Source organism: Camelus dromedarius, chromosome 3 (assembly GCF_036321535.1).
Source record: "Camelus dromedarius isolate mCamDro1 chromosome 3, mCamDro1.pat, whole genome shotgun sequence".
NCBI lineage: Eukaryota > Metazoa > Chordata > Mammalia > Artiodactyla > Camelidae > Camelus > Camelus dromedarius.
Genome location: NC_087438.1, coordinates 35758200 through 35783317, shown reverse-complemented (window position 1 = coordinate 35783317; position 25118 = coordinate 35758200). Strand labels below are relative to the sequence as shown.

Below are 25118 nucleotides of genomic sequence, written 5' to 3'. Positions count from 1 at the left end.
CAAGTATAAATAAATCATTTTAAAATTAGTTAATGAAACTCTATAAAAAATAAGGCCTGCTATCCCCAGATGTATTTTAGTATTTTATATACAAAAATTTTTCAATTTACATGCAATTAATTTATATTTATTATAATGAAGTTATATTATAATATTTAATGTCCCTTGCATCTCAGAAATTTATAATCAGGGATATAGTCTTTCTTAAATTTCAGTGGTAGTAACTTAGAGTAGACTACTGGTATGCATATGACAAAACTGGTTAATAACATGGTAGTATAATCACTTTTTTTGTTTAAAAATTAAATTACACATTATTTGTATGTATGCTAGTGGCTATTTTGGGGAATTCAAGGGCAACAGTGGTCTTTAACTTTTTACTTTACGTGCAACAGTTCTGTGTGAATTTTACAACCCACAAATATTACTTAAAAGATTCTTTAATAAAATAGGCCTCAACAAAACATGCAATCTATATGAGAACATCAACAGGGCCTACTCAGACACAGGTATAAATAGTGACCAATTCTCTACCTAAAATATTTCAAGTATGGTATTTTGGGTGAACAAATTTCTTTTAAATATCCTACTTAGTGATGAGGTTCTCATGACAAATCTCCAATCTGATGTTTAAAATTCCAATCTGATTTTTAAACATAAAATAATTTACGAGTCATGTAAAAGCTTACGACTACATTTTGGAGTGTTTCCCATTTTAACATCCCATTCTGGGTACAGACATTGATAAATTTAAAAATTAAATTAGAATCTCTTTGGTGTAAATGAGAACATCCTAAATAACTTTCATAAGTTTAACCACCAATTCTCCTTGTCTTCTCTAAACTACTCCTTCTAATCTGTGTACAGAAAGAAGTCCACTTACAGGATCAACTCTAGGTCTGATAATACTCTGGAAAATTCTACCCTGTATTCAGTAATGTTACCATTTCTTACTTTAAGAATAGGAAAAGAAACATTTTACCTACAGTCTAAAATTTGGGAAGTATAACACCATATATAAAAATCAAGTTCATTATCTAAGTCATTCCACATGACCTACCTAAAATAACAATAACAATAAAAAGTTGCGTATAAACAGGGTTTTTGATAATTTTAAAACTATTCACACAATTTTAGGGCATAATAAATAAAAATAAAATCATACCTTTATCAATCCTTCAGAAAAGAGAATTTCTATAGTTTCTTTCAAAATAGGAAGTAAACCACCATGGTGAATACCAATGCCCCGCTTCAAGAGAGGAAGAACATGTTCAACCTACGATTGGAATAAATTTATTTTACAATGATGTGAAGAAAAGAACTTTTAAAATGTTAAACTAACAAATTAAGAAAAATAGCACAGGAAACTATATTCAGTATCTTATAACAATCTTTAGTGAAAAAGAATATGAAAATGAATGTATGTATATATACACGATTGGGACACTATGCTGTACATCAGAAACTGACACGTTAACTGACTATACTTCAATTAAAAACAACCCAGAATATATAGACATAAAAAAGAAAAATGGATAATCAAGAAAGAATGATGTTTAAAGAAATGTTATATAAACTTTTCAGAAAAAAACAAAACTGAAACTCGTATTCTCACAGATTATTAAAACACAATATAATTCTGTCCCAGCTTTCTTTAATATGAAAGGCGTATTTTAAATAAACTTTACAAATGCTTTGCTTCCTCATTCAAATTTTTCAGCATCACTTCATCTTCTCCAAAAAAATTAAAGGTTATGAGGGCAAAGTTTCTATCTGCACAAAATAAACTTAAAAAATCCTGGCCAACTAAAACCAAAAGGAAATAAATAATTATAAAGAACATTTAATATAAATATACACTTTATCTAAAAACAAATGAATTATTGAAGAGTTCATTCTCATTAACACTATTTTTTTAAATTGAGGTATAGTTGGTTTACAATGTTGTGTTAGTTTCTGGTGTACAGCATAGTGATTCAGGTATACATTTATATATATGTTCTTTTTCATATTCTTTTTCATTATATGTTACTACAAGACACTGAACATAGTTCTCTGTGCTATACAGTAGGATCTTACTGTTTTCCTACTTTATACATAGTAGTTTGTATCTGTAAGTACCAAACTCCTAATTTATCAGCCTCCTTCCCCTCTGGGAACCATAAGTTTGTTTTATATGTCTGCGAGTCTGTTTCTGTTTTGTAAACAAGTTTACTAGTATCATTTTTTTTAGATTCCACATATAAGTGATATCATATGATACTTGTCTTTCTCTGACTTATTTCACTTAGTATGAAAATCTCTAGGTTCATCCATGTTGCTGGAAATGGCATTTCATTCTTTTTTATGGCTAAATAGTATTCCTGTGTGTGTGTGTGTGTGTGTGTGTGTGTGTGTGTGTGTGTGTGTGTTGCAACTTCTTTATCCATTTATCTACTGATGGACATATAGGTTGTTCCCATGTCTTGGCTATTATAAACAGTGCTGCTAAGAACACTGAAGTGCATGTATCTTTTCAAATTAGAGTTTCCTCCAGGTGTATGCCCAGGAGTAGGATTGCTCGATCATATGGTAACTGTTTTTAGTCTTTTAAGAAATCTCCATACTATTTCCCACAGTGGTTGCACCAAATTACATTCCAACCTACAGTATATGAGGGTTCCCTTTTTTGCACACCCTCTCCAGCATTTATCATTTGTAGGCTTTTTAATAATGGTCATTCTGACTGGTATGAGGTGATACCTCACTGTAGTTTTCATTTGCATTTCTCTGATAATTAGTGATACTGAACATCATTAACACTGTTAAGTGCCATTAATTCTACTATTAGAAATGTAGTAGGAAAACTAAGATGTATAAAGACATGGCTTAGCCCTTAGATACTAATAATTCAGCTGGAAAGAAAAATGACAGTAAGATTTTGTAAATTAAATACTATTTTAAGTGCCAAGAAACATGATATTGCAGTCTTATCTTAAATCCCAGATAAATCAAAGCAAACACTTGTAAGCACAGTATGACCTTCTAATTTTTCTTTTCACAAAACAAAACTTTATTCATATAGTACTAGTTTAGACTAAAGCATTAGTTCTCAGGTTTGGATGCACATTAGAATAACCTGGCGAGCTCCTGAAAGATTCTAATGATTAGGACACCCATTAGACCAATTAAATCAGAATCTCTGGGAGTGGCAGTGAGGCATCAGTTTACTTTAGAACTCCTCAGGCAATTCCAATAGTCAAAGGAAAACACCATATTAAAGCAAAGTAGACATCAAATGCCTCTCTAAATATACAATTTTCATTAGGTGTGCTCTACTGTTGTTTGGTAGCTTTACGAATTAAAAAACTGACTTAAAACTAGCACTAAAAATTTTGTAGTATTAGGAACAGAAGCAGTAATTTCCAGACCATGCTAGCTTTCAGAGAAAAGTTCCCTCAAGGCAGCAAATTTTTCCTTTTGTCACCTTTTTAGAAGTTTAAAATAGAAATCAAGGTTGCAGTGCACAATGCAACATATTTACTACAGTGTGCAAACAGTGCAGTAAAATAGTAATAAAAGCAGGAAATACAAAGTGAATTATGCTACCTGTTAATTAACTACCCATACTTAATGACATTAAATATATACCTGCGGGAGCTTTTTATCTTCATCAGATAAGCAGTCAATTGCGTTACTGAATACTTCTTCAACCATCTTCTTCTCTTCATCTAAGAGAGAAAAGCCAAAGGTATATCAGTATCTCAGTGGTGAGTCAGTGATACCAAATTTCACACACTGCAAAGAATAAGAGTCTATAAAGAGTAAGAGTCAGGATTTAAGATATAGTCAGAAGGGCAAGGAGATAAAATTTACTATGTAATTATTTAATAATTACGCCTTTCAAAATACATCTAGCAGACTTAATCCATGAATAAGAGTACTATAAAAATAGAAACAATAACTACATTAAGTGTCTACATCCAATACTGAAGTCTAACAATAATAGAACACAGGGATTATTATTACCCACTACTGAGGAAAGTGAGGCTTAGAGCAAATGATGCGCACTGGTATTAACTGTCGGATCAACAATCCTGAAGCCTATGCTCTAAACAATTACATTGCTCTCCTGTACAATGTCTATTAAAAGATAGTCAATAATTACTTGTTGACTTCACCAATATATAACTATGAAACATTAAGCATATCCATCACTGGTAATTTTAAGAAAACATTTCTAAGTAGAGCAATTCACTGTCAAAAAGTTAAAATACTATTGGCTTTATAAGGTTATATGCGTTATCTGTCATCTGTTATTTTTACCCATGGATAAGTAAAAATTAGCTTTAAAATACCCAAGATTAGACCTGTACACCTTGATAAAGAAAATAAGACAACTGAATTTGATTTTGGATGACTAAAGATATTATTTATTTCTCACTGTACAGAATTAGATACGTAAAAGGCTGACTGTGCAACTCCACTGGTTATTCAGCAGGCTGCAATTTTTGCCTGGGCAATGCTACTATCTAGCTGTGTGACCTTAGGTGACTTACATTTACATTACCATATGGGAATAATTTATTAATCTGCTAGAAGGTATTGTATTTTATACAAAAATTAAACCCTAGTTAGGTAAAGGGCAGGTTTTTCTGGTTTCAATTTCTAGAAGAACGAAGCATAACAGAAGGTAGTCTGACTAAGAGACTTACCTTAAGTAGTTAGATAGAAAACCACAATAACCAAGGAGCTATGGCAATGAAGTATAAGAAGGTATGTATGAGTCTGGTATTTCTTAGTAGGGCTCTCTGGATTTTATATAGAACAATGTACATATCTTCCAGTAAAAGACAGAAGAAAGGGAAAGAAATGATAAATTGGGGGCCTCTTAAAGCTTTTACAGATGTGATGAGTACCTACTCCTGTAACTGTAAGATGAACTGCATATCCTAACAATACACAATAGATAATGCCTTATCAGAAATACATTTACATTCATTTTCACATAACATTGAAATTATACTGAAATTATATAGTACCTGTGTTGAAATCTAATTTGGTCATTTGAAGTGCATAGGCTTCACAATCTTTCTTACTGAAACTGAAAATAATTACAGGCTGAAAATTTCTTTCCATAATCATCTTCACAATCTTGAATACATTTGATGGTCCTGCAAAGAGGACATAAACCATACCCCAACGTTAACTCAAATGGATCACAGACAAATGTAAAATCTAGAACTATAAAACTCTTAAAAAACATATAGAAGTATATCTTCATGATCTTGGGTTAGGCAAAGCATTCTTAGATATGATACCAAAAGTATAAACAACAAAAAAACCCAGATGAATTGGATTTCATCAAAATTTAAAACTTTTGTACTTCAACAGAAACCAACAATAAAATGAAAAGACAACTCTAACTCACAGATGGGGGAAAATATTTGGAAATCACGTATCTGACAATGATCAAGGATCCAAAATATATAAAGAATTCTTATAATTCAACAACAAAAAGGATCTAATTTTTGAATAGGCAAAGGATATGAATAGATATTTCTCCAAAGATAAACAAATGGCCAATAAGCACAGTAAAAGATCCTCAACATCATTAGCCACCAGAGAAATGTAAATTAAAACCACACTGAGATACTACTTCATACTCACTAGGATGCCCATGATCAACTACACAGATTATAGTAAGTACTGGCAAGGGTGTGGAGGAAATAGAAACCTCATAACCCTTCTGATGGGAATGTATAATGGTACAGCCACTTTGGAAAATAATTTGACAATTACTTCAAAAGGTTAAACACAGAATTACTACATGACTCAGCAAATGCACTCGCAGGTATATTCTTATGAGAAAAGAAAACATGTGCATACAAAAACTTGCAGCACACGACTGTTTACAGCAGCATTAGTCACAACAACTAAAAAGTGGAAGACAACCTAAATGTTCATCAACTGAAGAATGGATAAATAAAATGTGGTATATCATACAATGGAATATTTTTTGATCATAAGAAGGAATGAAGGGCTGATACATGCTTCAAACATGGATGAATCTTGAAAACAAGCAAGTGAAAGAAGCCAGTTGCAAAAGACCATATATATAATGATTTTATTTATATGAAACATACAGAAAAGAAAAATAGAAACAAAATAGATTAGTAATTGCCTAAGGTTGAGGGGTAGTGGGGAAGAGGTTGGAAGGAAATGAAGAATGACCACTAATGGGTATGGGGTTTCTTTTTGAGTTAATGAAAATGTTCTGAAATTAAATAGTAGTTGCACAACTGTGTAAATATATTAAAATCCATTTAATCATACACTTAAAAATGGTGAATTCTATGGTATGACTTGTATCTCAATAAAAAAATTGTTTGCATAATTCTGTGAATATACTAATAACTACTGAGTTACATACTTTAATGGGTGAATTGTAGAATATATGAATTATATCTCAATAAAACTCGTATCAGAAAAAGAGATCAACCTTTATTCATCCAATTTTATCATTCTGTATCTAGATCTTTAACATAGCTTCCTGAGGAAAAAAAGTTAAAAAACATAAAATGTAACTTGAAAATATATGTAAAATTCTCTCAAAACAAAGTTCCAAATTACCTTTTGTTCCTCCTTTCCGCCCCTTTTGATCTCCTTTTGCCAAATCACCAGCATCCCGAAGTACTTGCATCGCAGTATTAAAATTATCTTCTCTGAAGTCACCCTGGAATTACAGATATTTTTCTCTGTAACTTAACAAATACCTAATCATAATCCAAACATTTTTCATACCTCAAAACAAAGCTTCTTCAAATAATAACTTAATATAATAATAAAACTGGGAAAAGCGAAATATATCTGAAATGTGTCCATAGCCCCTTATTCTCCAGGCATTTGAAAACAATGGAAAATGAGGGAAATCTAATTCATGCATTTAAAAAAAACACGAGTCCCTGGGATTTCAAAATGTAGAATAGATAAACAAGATTATACTGTATAGTACAGGGAAATATATACAGCATCCTGTGGTGGCTCACAGCGAAAGAGAATGTGACAATGAATGTATGTTACGTTCATGTATAACTGAAAAACTGTGCTCTACACTGGAATTTGACACAACATTGTAAAAGGACTATAACTCAATAAAAAAATGTTTAAAAAATAAAATATAATAATAATTAAAAAAACATGAGTCCTAAATATAATTTTTGAAAGAAAAATACAAAAAACTAATAACTTTGGACCATAAAACTATTTAAGAAAAAAAATGGATCTGTTATTCTTACCTAGTTTAAAGAAAAACAGGTATAAACAGCAAGGTATGATATTATAGATGTAAGAATGACAATTACTCCCTTACATTTTCATCAACCACAAGGTGCAGACCATCTCCCCCTGCTGGAAAAATGTAGTGCTGCAATGGAGTAGGCCGATAATCTGTGTAAATTACATGGCAAGGCTGTAAAGACAAACAAACAAAAAAATAATTAAGCATATATTTTGTTTCTTCAAAATAATACCATGTATTTGACCTACCTAAAGGATTCTGAGGAGATAAATCTTTGAATTCAATATTTCAAAAAGAAAACACTTTTTAAAAAAAACTTTAAAAACCAGGTAAGAAAAAATTTGGAAAAATTAGGTCTATCAAATCATACTACCATCTGTTCAGTTTTACTAATTCCCTAATCAGGGCCAAATACATGATTTGAGTTTCAATAATGATCTTAGACCCATACCCTATACCTATGATGCCATAATTAAAGATGTCTGTTTCTATGGAGCAGTAATAAGGTAACACAGAATGCTCCCTTAAGTAAAATGGAACTTTTCCACCCCACAGAAACTTTTCAAAGCCTGACTAAAGCAGCAGGTTGATCTAATTCCTTCAGAAGATCCACTGGGTTTCTATTCTTCAGAAGCAACATGTTTTACAAAAACATCATTAGAGAGCTTATAGATAGTTAAACATAAATTTGTGAGGGTTCTTGTGTAAAGGGAAAATAAGGACAGAAAAATAAAACCAAGAAAAAGTTTAGTATACATGAACAAATGCTTGTTTTAAATCCTTTAATGCTGTTGATATTGGACTAGAAAAGTAAAAAGAGAAACAAAGTCAATGAAAAGTCTGCATTTACATGAGAAAAATCAAATCACATGCTCAGGAGATGCCCAGTTTTTTCCTTATACCAAGGTCTTGGAGGAAATTCTCTATTGTGTACTCATGGTTCACTGTACAATGCAGTAGTTTCCAAACCTGGCAGATCATCAGGATCACCTTGGGAGCTTTTAAAAGTTAGAACTTCTAGGCCCCTACTCCCAGAGGTTTTCATATATTGGGTTTGAGATGGGACCCAGAAATCCACACTTAAAAAAAAAATAGTCAGTTGATTATAATAAGCTTGCCTGATTTGAAAAGTAGTTTCACATTAAAATGTCTTGTTTATTCTAGGCAGCACTAGGAATAAAGTATAGGACATAGTAAGGCCAACTTGCAACATTTTAAATATTGAAAACATCAAAAAAGAGAAAGAAAATACCTGTTTATGTAAATGGCAAATCCATTCAGCAAACTGTCGGGCATTTGGAATGGTAGCCGAAAGAAAGACATAGTGAACATTATCAGGAAGCAAAATAATAGTTTCTTCCCATACGACACCACGCTCTGAAAAATACAAATATATCTTGGAATTCAATGTCACTTTATTGATAAGAATCTAAAATTGTTTTCCTCTCAAGATCAATAATTAGAAATGCAGATGACTTTACACAAGGATATTTTTAGCCACAGACCCTTATTGTAAACTACTTTAGTTCTTATACTGAATTTATCTAGTAGAAAGTCAGCAGACTAAACCACCATAAAGACAAAGTACTTTGAAATAACAGCAAAAAGCAGCTCCAAACTGAATCTTTTTCAAACAGCCTAACAAGAGTCCCATGACAATAGAAATAGTATTTCCACTTTGAGAAACAGAAGTTACTGGCTTATAGAAAGTCACAGTAACAAATTTCATAGAAACATCATTACTATACCATACAGCATCTTTCATCCAAATTACCCTCATAACCTCTAGAGATGAAAGATTTGATGAACAGCAAAACTCTAAGTCAGTTTTATTAAAACAGAAAAATTAGTTAGAAAATTTCCCCCCAACAAGAACAAATCAATACAGGATTCATGATTTAATAACCAAAACAACTCTGTTCAGAACTTAATCTTATAAATTTGTTAAAGAGTAAAATGTTTAAAGAGTAAAGGATTTCTTAAGTTGTATTACTTTCACTATAAATAGAGGTTAACAGTGCTTTAGCTCAAATAAAAACTAAGTTTTAAGTGTGTACATGCACATTAAACACTTAATTTTAAATGAGTTTGTTAATCTTCATCCTCCAAGAGCCATCCAAAATTCCAAGTACACTTACTTTTTCCATTACAGTAGTTTAACAGTTCAAGTAAAGGGATATTTATATTTTATTCTTTTTGGCCATTTTTATTTCATAATCCTCACTGTATTTTTTTTTTTTTTTTACTATACACATGCATTTCTTAGTTTTCTAAAAACTAAAATAAATAAAAATCAAGAAACTGTAGGCTGTAAGTTTTGGAAATTCCTTAACATTAGTTATGTTAGAGAACTCTATTAAAATCAAACTAACCCCATTTTTAAATTCAAATTTGCATTTTCGCACCCAGAAATTGTTACTATTTAAGAAGCTGTAACTGAATCAGATCCTACTGGAAATGCTATATATCACGTTGTCCACAATTTAGCTGACTAGAACTCTACCACATGAAAATTCAACAACTACTTGTTCAAAATTCCTAATGCCTTTCTTAGAGAAAAAAAACATAGAACACGTCTCAACAACAAGGAAGATATACCTGAATCTCTCATGTAATGAATTTCATCAAATATGACCCAAGCAACTTCTCGCATAACTTCAGAACCTCTGTACAGCATACTTCTCAAAATCTAAAGTAAAAGAAGATTTAGCAAGATTGTGACATATGAAAAGCTCTTCTAACAAGGAATCTGGGGAATTCTTTTTTAATGGAAATATTAAAATAATTTTAGGAGGTTACATATCTTAAATATATAACATTTCTTTTCTAAATCCAAAATAAATAATCCAAATTTTTCAACAATTACTAATCTGATACAATCCATGGAGAGAATTATTATCATCTCTATCTCTATATATGTCAAACATGAAGCCACCTCCTTATAGGTACAGCACTTATCCCAAGACATACACTTTCTAGGATATGAGAGCAATTTAGAGTTATCTCCTAACCAATACAATGAACCTCATACTGCTTATTCACTTTTTCTACTTCATTTTGACAATATAGATACTTTCTAGCAATCACTATCCTGATTTTGAGTTAAGGAAAATCTTCCACAGATAGAAGAAAAGTTTTGAAAATGGAAATGAACTGATTTTGGGCACCAAGATGAAAAGTGAGCAATGTTTTTGGCTGCTACATACAAGAAGCTAAATTTATGCTCTCTAGTGTCTCTTTGTAAAAATGCAAAGATTAAAATTAAAGCATGTACAAAAGTACTGTAAAGACAGCTGATCTGTACAAAATGTAAGATGCTGTAAGTATATGCAAAACTTAACTGTAGTTATGGGAAGCAGCTAAATATAATTGGGTATTTTTTTTTAAAGTTATTTATCTATTTGTATCAACACTCAGATGCAGAAGGAAAAAAAAAATCACAAGGAACAAGGCGCCACTACTAATTTGAAGCAATGTATTCAAATTCTTAAAACTACAGAAAACCATCAAACTATTTTCATGTCACTGACAATATGCCTTTAAAAGATGAACTTTATCCCTTTCAAGTAAATCTATTCAGAAAGTAAAGTATTACATTTTATCTATATAGAGCAAGTAATAAAACATTAGCTATTTTAATTGAATAGCCACATTAATTAAATTAAAAAGGAAAGATCTGATGAGACACCATATAAATTACCTCTGTGGTCATAACAAGACAAGATGCTGTAGGATTGATAGTAACATCTCCAGTCATCAGACCAACATCTTGAAACTCTTCATACATTTCACGGTATTTCTGGTTACTCAAAGCCTTAATTGGGCTGGTAAATATTACACGCTGTTTTTCCCTTAAGGCCAGTGCAATGGCATATCTAAAAATGTGAAAACAAATAAGAATAAAGTATTATAAAAACTTGTCTTTAAAAGTATACAATTGAAAAAATTCTATTAATATATAAATTGTGTCCATACTTTCCCAATCAGTTAAGTGAACTTCTTAGAATATTAATATCTTATTCTACTTACTTTCAACAAACTATTACAGCAGTAATTATGATAAATCTGAAGTATAGTGGTCTAAATAAAAAAGAACATTTTAATTTTAACTCTGGTCTCTTGAAGTTAATGTACATTAACTACTAATACCAATGGATTACTAATGGTTACCCTATTTCTTGAAAGTGAAACACCTCTGGTTCTCTAGATAGGCCTCTAGAAGTTTACAGAGCCTCTGCCTGTTAGTAAATTAATGTAATGTACCACATTAATGGAATAAAAAGCAAATGCCACATCCTTGCCTCTATAGATGGAAAAGCATTTGATAAAATACATTGCTTCTTTTAAGATCCTCAACAGACTTGGCTTTTTACCAGTTTTATTGAGATGTAATTGATGTACAAAGTTGTATAAGTTTAAGGTATATATGATGACTTGATATACATACATAATTAACAATAAAGTTAATTAGCATATCTATCACCTCAATAATTATCTTTTGGCTTTTTTCTGGTGAGAAAATTTAAGATCTATATTCTTAGCATCTTTCAAGTATATAAAACAGTATTGTTAACTACAGTTACCATGCTCTACCTTAGATCCCCAGAACCTATAAATACAAGTTTGTTCCCTTTGACTAACATCTTCCCATTTCCTCCACTCCATCCACCCTAGCGTCTGGCAACCACCATTTAATTCACTGTTTCAATGAGCTCAGCTTTTTTAGATACCACATGTAAGTGAGATCACAAAGAATTTGCCTTTTTCTGATTTATCTGGATGGATAATTGCTCTCAATGTCCATCCATGCTGTCACAAATAGCAGGGTTTCCTTTTTTTGATGGCTGAATAACATTCCATTGTGATTATGTGTGTGTGTGTATGTGTATACAGAAAGACAAACATATCACATTTTCTTTATCCATTCAACTGTAATGGATGGAGGTTGTTTCCTTGTCTCGGATATTGTGAATAATGGGAATGTAGCTATCTCCTTGAAAGATTAATTTCACTGTACCCAAAAGTGGGATTGCTGGCTCATATAGTAGTTCTATTTTTAATTTTTTTGAGAAACCTCCATACTATTTTCCATAGTGGCTGTACCAAGAGTGCACAAGGGCTCCCTGTTCTTCATATTCTTGCCAACACTTGCTATCTCTTATCTTTTTGATAACAGCCATTCAAACATGTGTTTTAAACTTTTTTTTCACTTATTCCCAACTAAGAATAGAAAGGAACTTCCTCAACCCGATAAAGGGCACCTAGGGAAAAACAACTAATATTACACTTCATGGTGAAACACTGAATGCTTTTTCTCTAAGCTCAGGAATAGGCAAAGATGGTCCACTCTCACTACTACTATTCAACCTTGAACTGGATATTGCCAATGCAATAAGAAAAAGAAACTGAAGGCATAACATACTGGAAAGAAGCAGCAAAAACTGTCTTTATTCACAGGCAATATCATTGTCTACGCAGAAAGTCTTACAGAATGTGCAGTTACTAAAACTTATTAATGAGCAAGTTTATTAACAAATTCACAGGACAAAATATCACCATATAAAAATAAACTATACTTTAGTATTCAAGCTATTAGCAATCCAACTATGAACTTAAGAGAGAATGCCATTTGCAACAGTATGAACCAGTAAAATACTTATAGATTTAAGAAAATGTAAGACTTATACACTGAAACTACACAATACTTCAGAGAGAAATTTAAAAGATGTAAATAATGAAAGAATATACCATGCTCATGGATTGGAATTGAAAAATATTAAGATGAGACAATTCTCTCCCAATACAATCTCTAAAAATTCTACTAGTCTTTTTTGGTAGAAATTAATAAACTAATCTTAAAATTTTATTGGAAAATTCAAAGGGCCTGAAAAAGCCCAAACAGTTTTAAGAAGAAATGAAGTTAGAGGACTCTTATTACCTAATTTCAATACTTAAATTTAAAGCTACAGTAAATCAAGATAGTGTGATACTGGAATAAGGACAGACATAGAGATCAGTAGAACAGGAAGTCCAAAACCCAACCCATACATTTATAGTCAATTCACAAGGAGTTCAATGGTCAATTCAGTTCAAAGGTAATTCAGTGGAAAAATAATAGTTTTTCAACGGGAACAATTATCCACATATAAAAAGATTAATTTAAACCCTTACTTTTATCTCACATGATACATAAAAATTAAGTCAAAGGAAACCATAATTCTAAATGGAAGAGCTAACACTAGAAACTTCAAGAAGAACATGAGAAAACATCTGTGATATCAGGATAGGCAAAAATGTCTTAAGTACAGATATCAAAAGCATGATCAATCCATAAAAGAAAAAAAAACTGAGAAGTTGAACATCAAAATTAAAATCTTTTGCTCTAAAAAAGATACCATTAAGATAGTTTAAAGAATTCTTTATGATGCAGTAAGACCAACAACCCAATTTAAATAATAAGCAAAAGACTGAAACAGTTATTTCACTTAAGACATATAAATGGCTGATAAACACATGAAATAATAAGTTAGTCATGAGAGAAATGTAAAATCACTATATGACATTACTATATAGCCACTAAAATAGGTATAATCAAAAAAGATAAAGCCAAGAGTCGGTAACGACATAGAAAAACAGGCCTCCTCACACAGTAATGGTAGGAATACAAAATGGTACAGCCACTTTGGAAAATGGTGTGGCAGTTTCCTGAAGAGTTAAATACATATTCTGCCATAAAATCCAGCAATTACATCCCTAGGTATGCACCTAAGAGAAATGAAAACATGTCCACACAAAGATTTATACATGAATGTTTATATCAGAATTACTCATGATGTCCAAAAATACAAAACAATTCAAATGTCTATCAACTAAATAAATGTCATGTATCCATAAAATATACTACTTATCAATAAAAAAAAGAACTACTGACAATGTGAATGAACCTCAAAAATACTATACAAAATGGAAAAAAAAGACAGAAAAGATTCCATATTACATGATTTCATTTATATAAAATATCTAAAAAAGGCAAAACTAGACAGACAAAGCTGATCAGTGTTTGCCTAGGGTTGGAGGTATGGGTAGGTTGAATGCAAACACAAAATACTGTATGTATGGAAGTCTAAAACTGGTGAGGGTTGCACAACTGTACAAATTTATTAAAACTCACCAAACTATACACTTATAATGTGTGAATTTAATAGTATGTAAATTATATAATAATAAAGCTATTTAAAAAAGCTTTATATAGAATAAAAAAACCAACACCACCAAGAAAACTACTCAATCACACAGATAAACAATCTGCTACCAATGTTAAACCTAGCACCTAATGTTATACTTGCTACAGTTATCAGCTAAAGTTGGAATTCACCTTAAATCCCTGAATTCCTAGAGGAAATCTCTGAGAGCCGTGAACTACTCCCTGAAATTATAAAATCTGGTATGTATATACAAATACACACCGCATCAGATTTGTTTTTTTTACTGAGGTGAAATTCATACAATATAAAATTAACCATTTTAAAGTGTACGATTCAGTAGAATTTTATTCACTATGTTGTGCAACGACCACCTCTACCTGGTTCTGAAACATAATTCTCATCCTCTCAAAAACCCCATTCCCATTAAGCAGTTACTTTTTGTTCCCCTCCTCTCAACATTCCCTGGCATCCACCAATCTGTTTTCTGTCTCTAAGGGATTTATCCAACTGGGATAGTTCACATAAATGAGATCACATGGGCTATTTCACACAAATGGCATCATACAATGTGACCTATCGGGTCTGGCTTTTACTCAGCATAAAGTTTCATCCAAATTGTAGCATGTATCAGTATTTCATTGCTTTAATGGCTGAATAATATTTCACTGTACAGAAAGGCACTGTACAAATTATTTATCCACTAAGCCACTGATGGACTTTTGGGTTGTTCCTACTTTTCCATTACTCTGAATAGTGCTGCTATGAGCATTCATGTACAAGTATCTGTGTATCTGTTTTCAATTCTTTGGAGTATATACCTAGAGTGGAATTGCTGAGTCATATAGTAATTCTATGTTTAACTTTTTAAGTAACTATCAGACTGTTTTCCATAGGAGCCTTCACCAGATTTTCAAAAGTATCTATAACCCTGGTAAATTTCTTAAATTTCTCTTTATGGTTTCTTAACCCAGAGTATCAGAGCAGATGTCAGCATATATATGAAAACTTCGTGTACTGAAAATCTCCCTGCTTTTGTAGGAAAAATAAGTTATATTAATGCCCAGAATTCTAACAACTATGTATGTTGGCTTTAAATGGATAATGCACCAAACATACTGTACACTTTTCTAAGTGAGATAAAATAAATGAACTAAAAGCAGTCAAACCTCTTTTATATTTGTGCCTTAGAAGGAAACTAGTTTCTGACCTCAGCACCTTCTGAAAAGAGGTGGATCAGTAAAAAATTAGATCTACTCCATTGGATAAAACTAGGGCAGTACAGGACCACAATATGTTTGAAGCTGGGAAACAGATGAAGACTATTGGCAGTTGGCTGATACCATTAGAATGATAATCTAAGATCCAAAGCTTCACTCCTCGAACCTCGCTGCAAAGAGGAAAATTCTGAGTTACACCTAAGCCAAGGTCTGGAAGGACTAATATACAGCAACCAGACAGGCCTGCTATTCCAAAGAACAAGATTCCATAACTCATTAAATATTCCACCATTATGCCAAAGTAAAGGTAATGATAAACGGTGAGTTGTGCTATTTTTATCTATTTTTTTCTCTACGATCTTCTTTACTCTTTAGGTGATCACTGTTAGAGTACCTAATACAGCTGCTCAATAGGCAAGCTATAATTTTTCCATAATTGAGAAATAAAATGTAACAAATTATTAAAAGTTAACCTAACTCAAACTGATTTTTAAAAAGGTGCCAAAACTGAGGGGAAGAAACAGCCTTTAAATAAATGGTTCTGAGACAACAGGATATCCACATGCGAAAACAATGAAGTTGGACCCTTACCTTACAGATTATATAAAAAATAAAGCAAAATGAATCAAAGACTTAATATAACCGCTAAAATAACAAAAATCTTGGAAGAAAATATAGTTGTAAATCTTTGTGACCTTGGATTAGGCAATGGTTTCTTAAAGACGACACAAGCAACGAAAGAAAACAGATGAATTGCACTTTGTCAAATTAAAGATGCTTGTATCTCACAGGACTCTCTCAAGAAAGTGAAAAGATAACCTACAAAAGGGGAAAACATGTTTGCAAATCATATATCTGACAAGGGGCCAGTATCAGAATACAAAAGAACTATCACAATCCAACAAGACAATCAACCCAATGAATAAGCAGACAATGGACTTAAGCAGTCATTCCTCCAAAAACATACAAATAGCCAACAAGCATATGAAAAACTGCTCAATATCTTTAGTCATTAATGAAATGCAAATCAAAACCACAATGAGGTATCAAACTCACACCTGACAGGATGGCCATTATCAAAAAGGCAAGAAATAACATGTGTTGGCAAGGATATGGAGAAAAGAGAACCAATGGGTACTGCTGGTAGGAAAGCAAATTGGTGCAGCCAGTATGGAATACAGTACGGAGATTCCTCAAAAAATTAAAAATAGAAATACTATATGGCCCAGTAATCCCACTCCTGGGTATTTATCCTAAGAAAACAAAAACACTAAATTAAAAAAAATATGTACATCCCTATGTTCACTGCAACATTATTTACATCGGCCAATATATGGAAGCAACCCAAGTGCCCATCAATAGATGAATGGATAAAGATGTGGTAAGTACACACACACACACACACACACACACACACACACAATGGAATATTACTCAGCCATAACAGAGAATGAAATCTTGCCATGTAAAATATATATGGACCTAAAGGGTATTGTGCTATGTGAAATAAGTCAGCCACAGAAAGACAAATACTGTATAATTTCCCCATATATGTGGAATCTTAAAAATAAATGAACAAACATAACAAAAAAGAAATAGAGTCATAGATACAGGTAACAAATAGGTGGTTACCAGAAGGGAGGGTAGTGAGAGGAGGAAAAGAAACAAGTGAGGGAGATTAAAAAGTACAAACTTTCAGTTGCAAAATAAATCAATCATGGGTATGAAATATACAGTGTGGGGAGTATAGTCTAGTAACTATGTAATATCTTTTTGTGGTGATGTATCATAACTAGACTTACTGTGGTGACCATTTTGAAATGCACAGAAATATCAAATCACTATGTTGTGTACCAGGAATTAACATATGTTGTAGGTCAATTATACTTCAAAAACAAACTTACAGAAAAAGAGATCAGATCTGTGGTTATCAGAGGCAGGGGGTGGGGGATAGTGAAATTGGATGGAGATAGTCAAAAAGTAGAAACTCCAGTTATAAGATAAGTAAGTACTGGGGATGTAATGTATAACATGACAAATATAATTAACACTGCTATAGGTTATATATGAAAGCTGTTAAGGAAATAAATCCTAAGAATTCTCATAACAAGAAAAAATTATTTTCTATTTCTTTAATTCTGTATCTGTATGAAATGATGGATGTTCACCAAACTTATTGTGATAATCAATAGATGAATGGATAAAGATGAATGATGCACGCAAATCCACTATGCTGTATACCTTAAACAGTGCTGTACATTAAGTACACCTCAATAAAACAGGAAGAAAAAATAATTTAAAAATAATAAAATAAAACTTCAGATTATCAGAAATCAGAAACAATGCACATAAGAAACAGTTTTACTAATATCCACAGACCCTTAATCTTGCTTAGAAATATTAACATTATGTTTTTTCTTTCTGGATTTCTTTGCAGAAACCTAATTTGTTCATCTTGAAGAATGTTTTGTATTATTCTGACTAACTTCTACTAGGCTAAAAATCCATGTTAAAAAAATGTTTTTGTTGTTAAAAAAAATTGTACAATAAATTCATTATGTAACCAGCTTTAAAAAAAAAGGTAATAACAAGTGTTAGTTAGGATACGAAACAATTGAAAACGTCACACAATGCTGATGGGAATATAAAATGATAAGGCTGCTGTGGAAAACAGTTTGGTGACTCTTCAAAAAGTTACACATAGAATTAAACATCATCCAGTAACTACTCTTAGGTACTTAAAAGAAATAAAAACATGTTTTCAAACAAAAACTTGTACATTTCCAACAGCATCATTCATAATAGGCAAAAAATCGGAAACACTCATCCCTGCCATAAATTGACAAATGGATAAACAAAATGTGATATATCTATACAACACAACATTAATCAATCATAAAAAGAAATTCAGCTCTAATAGATGCTACAACATGGATGAACCTTAAAAAACATGCTTAGTGAAATGAGACAGAAAGAAGAGGTCACATATTGTCTGATTTAATTTATATGAAATGCCCAGAGAAAGGAAATTCATACAAACAGAAAGCGATTGGTGGCTGAAAAGAACTGGGGGTAAGGGAATGGGGAATGACTGTTTAATGGGTACAGGGTTTCTTTCGGCCACAGTGAAGATGCTTGGGAACTAGATAGTGGTGACAGCTGCATACGTCAAGAAAAAAAGTTAACCCACAAAGTCAATCTACCAACAGACTGCAAAATCCCATCCATGTCAAAGAGCACAATCCACTTTCAGAATGGCCCAGATCCTCTCAAACTTTAATGGACATATGCATCACCAGGTAATCTTGTTAAAATACAGATTATGTATGATTCAGTTGTTCACTGGGGTGGGGCCTAAGATTCTGCCTAACAAGTTCTGAGGTAATACTCATGTATCTGGTCCAGGACAATATTTTGAGTAGCAAGACTCCAGAAACATGGTTTTAAAATACATTTTAGAAGAAAAGACATCAAAAAATTTAAAACAGAGATAATATGCATACTTATTTACAAATTAGATATGTGAACTACTGTAGTGATACAGAACACACATTAATAATAATGTGGAAAACATCCACTTATATCCAAGATGTAGTAACAGGGACTGGCTTTACCTATCCACCTGAAATAACTATAAAATAGAACAAAATACACAAACAATGATTTCAGACACAGGATACAAGCATAGTAATCCCTGAGAAGGGCGAAGCAAATAAGGCAATCCCAGATTATTGTCCACAGAGTTTCCAAGCCACAGTTCCAGGAGGTGGACCCTAGATGTTTCTCTAAGTTAAGCAGACAGAGGTGGGAGTCTGGGGAGGCCAAGGCAGCTAGACTGCAATGCAAAATAACCAGAGAGGAGAGAGCTGGACAGAGGGAGAGCTCCGAATATCTGTCGAGCATTTCCATGACTTCAAGTAAGTAATAATCAATGAATAAATGTTAGGAAACTACCTGAGGCCAGGTGAAAACCAATTAAATGGAGCAGAGCTGAAAATGAGCAAATCTCACACAGGGCTGGAAGTAATTCCGGTTCCCACCAGCCACAGTGGAAAAACTCATAATTCACAAGATACGGACTAGAATACCAACAAGTATATTAATTAAATAGTGGGGAAAATTAGCCAACTAAATACTGCATTTAATCATCATAAAAGCAACCCTTGAAAGGACTGTATTTTTTCCCCCAAGTAACAATATTCCAGAACAAAGCTCAAGAGTATTAAGACAAATGAAAAACATACATCACCCAAGAAGGTAAAATTCACAATATCTTGTCAGGTAATTTAAAAAAAAAACAAAAACAGATAAGCAAACAAGGAGGAAAATACACCTTACAATAAGGAGTAAGAAAATAAATAAATAAAAATATATCCAAAAATGAGACAGAAGATAGACTTAAGTAAACAAGGACACTGAAAGCTACTACTTTAGTGTAACTATATTCTATATATTCAAGAAGATTGAAGATTAAATAGTATATTAATAAACATGGAAAATATTAAAAGACCCAAATCAAACTTTGAGAGATAAAAAATCCAAATCTGAGATGAAATACACTGGACAAGATTAAAAGTGGATTAAACACTGCAGAAAAAAAGATGAATAAACTTAAAGTCTTTTAAGAAATGAAATACAAAGAATAATCACCAAAATGAAACACAGAGAATCACCACCAAAAAATAAATAATAAGAGTAGGCTGTGAAACAACTTAAAGTGGCAGGTTTTAGTAAAACTGAAGTCCCCAAAGTACTAGAAGAGGGAATATCTGAAGTAAAAGGGGCTGAAATTTTTTCAGTTTGATGAAAACTAATAAACCTATGAAACTGAGAAGGCCAACAAACTCCAGCATAAGAAACATGAAAAGAACTATGTAAAGTCACATCATAACTAAACAGCCAAAAGTCAGTGATAAAATTAAAAATGGCCAAACATCCCATCAAAGCAGTATGCAAAGAAGCAGGAAAATACTAACTTACAATGAAAGGAAAAGTCAATTAATTAAAACAGATGAGGAAAAAACACAGGTGAAAGAAGTAGTTACAAGAACATTTAAAACGTTTTTAAACTGTATTCTATACGTTCAAGAAGGTGGAGGAAAGTTAAGTAGACATATAGAAAACATTAAACACACCCACATACAAATGAGCTTCTAGCAAGGAAAACTATAATGTCTGAGATGAAAAATGCACTGAGTGGAATTAATGACAAATTAGGTAATGCAGAAGCAAAGATTAATGAACCTGAAGATACGGCATTAGGAAACACCTGAGATGAAACACAAAAAATGAACATAGCCTCAGTGAATCATGATACAATTTTAAATAAAAATATGGCTCAAACATAACATTAAAACATATCAAATTATATCAAAAACATTTCCCAAACATATCAAATCAAACATAATAAAATTTGTAATACAACTATAGCAATATTAAAGGGAAATTTACAGCACTAAATAACTGTATTAGAAAAAGAAAGGTCTCAAATCAATGACCTCATCTTTCTGCATTTAAAAAACTAGAAAAAGAGCAAACGAAGCCCAAAGTAGAAGGAAATAGTCTAAATTTACTTACAGAAATCAAACAGAAAAAATACAAACTTTTAGAGAGTAAGATAAGAAACAGTTATTTTAAAATGTCATTTTGAACTATACAGGAAGAGAGTAAGAAGGAACAGAGAAAAAATACAAAACAGTCAGAAAACAATTAAAATGGCAGTAAGTACACATCTATCAACAATAAAATGTAAATGGACTAAATTCTCCAATCAAAAGACATAGAGTGGCTGAATGGATTAAAAAAACAAGACCTAGCTATATGGTGCCTACAAGAGACTCACTCTAAAGGACACACAGTATGAAAGTAAAGGGATAGAAAAGGACATTCCACCCAAATGGAAACTAAAATAAAGCAGTGGTAGATACATTTATATATAAACAAAACAGACTTTAAAACAAAGACTGTGACAAGAGACAAAGAAGGGCATCACATAATGATAAAGGGGTCAGTCCAATAAGAGGATATAACATCTGTAAATATTTATGCACCCAACATAGGAGCACCCAAATGTATAAAGCAAATATTAACAGTCCTAAAATTTCATTTAACAAGAAAGCTACTCACTCAGCGCATACAGTTTTTCCTGCTGATGTATGTGCAGATACTAAAACAGACTGATTATTATCAACACACTGAATGGCTTCTCTTTGAAAAGCATCAAGAATGAATGGGTATTCCTATAAAAACAAAATAATATCTGCATGAAGATACCTAGCCAGATTAGATCACACTTAAAATCAAGAGATACTATCCCTAGAAGCATTCTGGGAGCATTTCTTTATGAGTCTATTTAGGAAATATGCTACCCACTAACAAAAATTAGGAAGATTAAAAAAAAAATCTTTAACCAGACAGCATAAGTTATTTCTGCAGTCTAATCTTTCAATCATTATATTAGGCTTACATATATAGATCATGTTTATTACAACACAATAATCATTACCATTTATCAAGAATATGCTTTATGGTAATCACTGTGCAACACATTTCCCACATATTATTATTAATCCTCACAGCAACCCCTAATGTAGGTATTATTTTAGGTATTATTTCCTTTCACAGATGGAAACTCTAAGGCTCTGAAAAGTCAACTCCTCAATGAAGTTCAGTCAGCAGAGGCAGAATAATACATCTATTAGACTTTAAGAGCTCATGCTTACTCTATCATACTGACTTTTTTACTTAGAGAAAATGACTTGAAACATTTATATTAATCATTTATGGTCTGTTAGGGCTTCAAAATCCACCTAAGTTTAAGTTTCATTAGAAGCTTTAAGCTAAACTACAAAAACTATATGCAAAACTTATTGTACACATGCATTTTTTTTGTAGAGAAAGACTGATAATTTTCATTAGATTCTTTAGAAAGGTTGAGAATCATTTTAATTTTTAAAAATCTTATATGATGTTTGGTTTTCAGCATGGTAAGTTTATTAATTTGGTTCTCACCATATTTGATTACAGGTGGCTTCTTCTTAGTACATATACATTGAGAAAGTATAAAAATCTCATTTGAAGGAGTTTAAGATTTTTAAGGAAAAGAGACTCACAAAACTGTACACTGTAGTGCCTCAAATACAGACCTTTGCAGCTTTTCCAACTCGAGGTTTAAGTGGTAGATAATCTTCATCTGCAGGAAGAGCAACCTGATGTTTAAAAAAAAAAAATCTATTTACTATTTGAGAATTGATGCATCCAGCATTCCATAATCAATGATGATTTAAAAAACAGCAGTGATAAACTAGAGTGTTTCAGACAGTCTTACAGTCTAGACACTGTAAAGATAAATAACTACATTTAGAAACAAAGCAAAATGCAAAAAGCCAGAACATTCAAAAAACTTCTACTAGTGTTTATCTAATAGTAACATAATTAAACCTTTTAACACTACCTCCCTGAATAGATTGTTTATTGAGGTTTAGGACTTATCTCAGCTATCTTTGTATTTTCTACATCTAATATATTACTTGATATTAATAAGTGCTCAAAAAAGCTGAATGAACATAAAAAGGGATGTCACTATATGAAAGAAAACTATACGGAATAAAATGATACTCTTATTTCCTGGAACGGGAAACTAATTTTTCTCTAGTGAAGATTAACAACTAGAGAGCAATTCACAATATATCTAAATTTCCAAGACTTAAGCCAGTTAGTATATAAATAATGAACAGAGGCAAAGTAAAGTACACACAGAAATTAGAAATAATTTCTAAGAGCAAAACTTCAGCAAACAAAAATGAGATAAGATTAGCTGTTTTGGGGGAAAGTGTAGCTCAAGTGGCAGAGCTCATACTTTGCATACGCGAGGTCCTGGGTTCAATACCCAGTACCTCCTCCAATAATACCTAATTTACTACCTAAAAACACCTAAATACCTAAAATACTAACTACCTCCCCCTAAAAAAAAACCAACAACAACAAGAACAACAAGATTAGCTGTCTTAGAAATAATGAAAGACTTCAGTAAATTTGCAGTTCAGTTACAATCAAGATGATGCCCTTAAGGAGTCAGACAAATAGAAAACCAGCAGAGTAACAGAGTCAAACAGACTTAGCAATTAGTTATTGGTGATTTTTGCCAGAGCAGTTTGAAAGAAATGGAGAGAGAAGAAGTCTAATTGTGGTAGGTTAAAAGATGAATGGAAAGTTAGCAGGGATGTTCCAAGCAGAGCACTCAATATCAACTCTGAAAAGAGACCATATCTTTTCTATTTATCTCTTTATATTCAGTGAATAATAAAATGTACCTGGCACCCAAAAGATACATGCTGAATGAATGACTACAATGAGGAGGAAGAAAAACAATACAGAGGCTAAAAAGCAACCTACAAAAAGAGAAACTTTTGAATATGCATATGTTAGGAAAGGGCAAACAGAGAAAAGGAGACACTAGAAACAGTTAAGGGAAAGTGGAATGATCCAAATCTTGTGTAGGCAGGATAAGATACAACCAAGAACAGTGACAGAGAAACCGTCCTTAGTCTAAACAAGGCAGAACCTTTTCCTCTGAGTGGATGTAACTCCAACTTGATATCCTCAAACCTCTAGATAAAGTAAAAGGTAAAGTTACTTGCTAAAAAAGTGAGAGGAGATAACAGAATGGAGGGCTTGAGGATAATCATGAAGGAAGACAGAACTTTTGACCTCTTGAGAGCAAAATTGTGTGTTTGGGGTTTTTTTTGCCATCATTTTAAGACAACAGCATCAAATAGGGTCTAATATAAGCATTAAATGATCACATGGATATTATACTTGCCAAACTAAGTGCTATTCTAAAGGAAGACAAAGAACTATCAAGTAGAAAAACAGTTATTTTTAAAAATAAGGTTCCAGACACTGTGAACTCATCCACAGAACAGAAATAAACAGACATAGTAAACAATCTTATGGTTACCGAGGAAAGGGAGTGGGAAGGGATAAATTTGGGAGTTTGAGATATGCACATGTTAGCTACTATATATAAAAATAGATTTTAAAAAAGTTTCTTCTGTATAGCACAGAGAACTATATTCAATATCTTGTAATAACCTTTAAAGAAAAAGAATATGAAAACAAATATATGTATGTATATGTATGACTGGGACATTGTGCTATACACCAGAAATTGACACACTGTAACTGACTGTACTTCAACTAAAAGAAAATTTTTTAAATAAAATATAAGGTTCTAAATCTACATTAAAAGCAATTTTTGTTAATTTGGAATTACTCTGCTTTTTAATAAGATTTCCCAACTACCAGTAACAATAACTTATAAGGTTACATGGTAAAGACAGGACTTAATAGAAAAAACTAGTATTACAGTTTCCTTATGTCCTTTATGTTTATAAACTCTCACTGATAAGCAATTAC

At 32.0% G+C, this 25118-nt stretch overlaps 1 protein-coding gene across 1 annotated transcript in view; it reads right to left on the bottom strand.

The window, feature by feature from the left end:
• The window catches only part of MTREX (Mtr4 exosome RNA helicase), an 80889-nt gene that overhangs the window by 46485 nt on the left and 9286 nt on the right, over positions 1 to 25118 (bottom strand). The window contains exons 4-13 of the mRNA XM_010977763.3: positions 22847 to 22909; positions 21828 to 21940; positions 10980 to 11154; positions 9878 to 9968; positions 8532 to 8656; positions 7352 to 7450; positions 6613 to 6715; positions 5022 to 5153; positions 3631 to 3710; positions 1166 to 1276 (exon numbers count right to left, since the gene is read on the bottom strand). Of these exons, the coding sequence (XP_010976065.2) occupies positions 1166 to 1276; positions 3631 to 3710; positions 5022 to 5153; positions 6613 to 6715; positions 7352 to 7450; positions 8532 to 8656; positions 9878 to 9968; positions 10980 to 11154; positions 21828 to 21940; positions 22847 to 22909 (1092 nt within the window). The remainder of the gene's footprint in view (positions 1 to 1165; positions 1277 to 3630; positions 3711 to 5021; positions 5154 to 6612; positions 6716 to 7351; positions 7451 to 8531; positions 8657 to 9877; positions 9969 to 10979; positions 11155 to 21827; positions 21941 to 22846; positions 22910 to 25118) is intronic.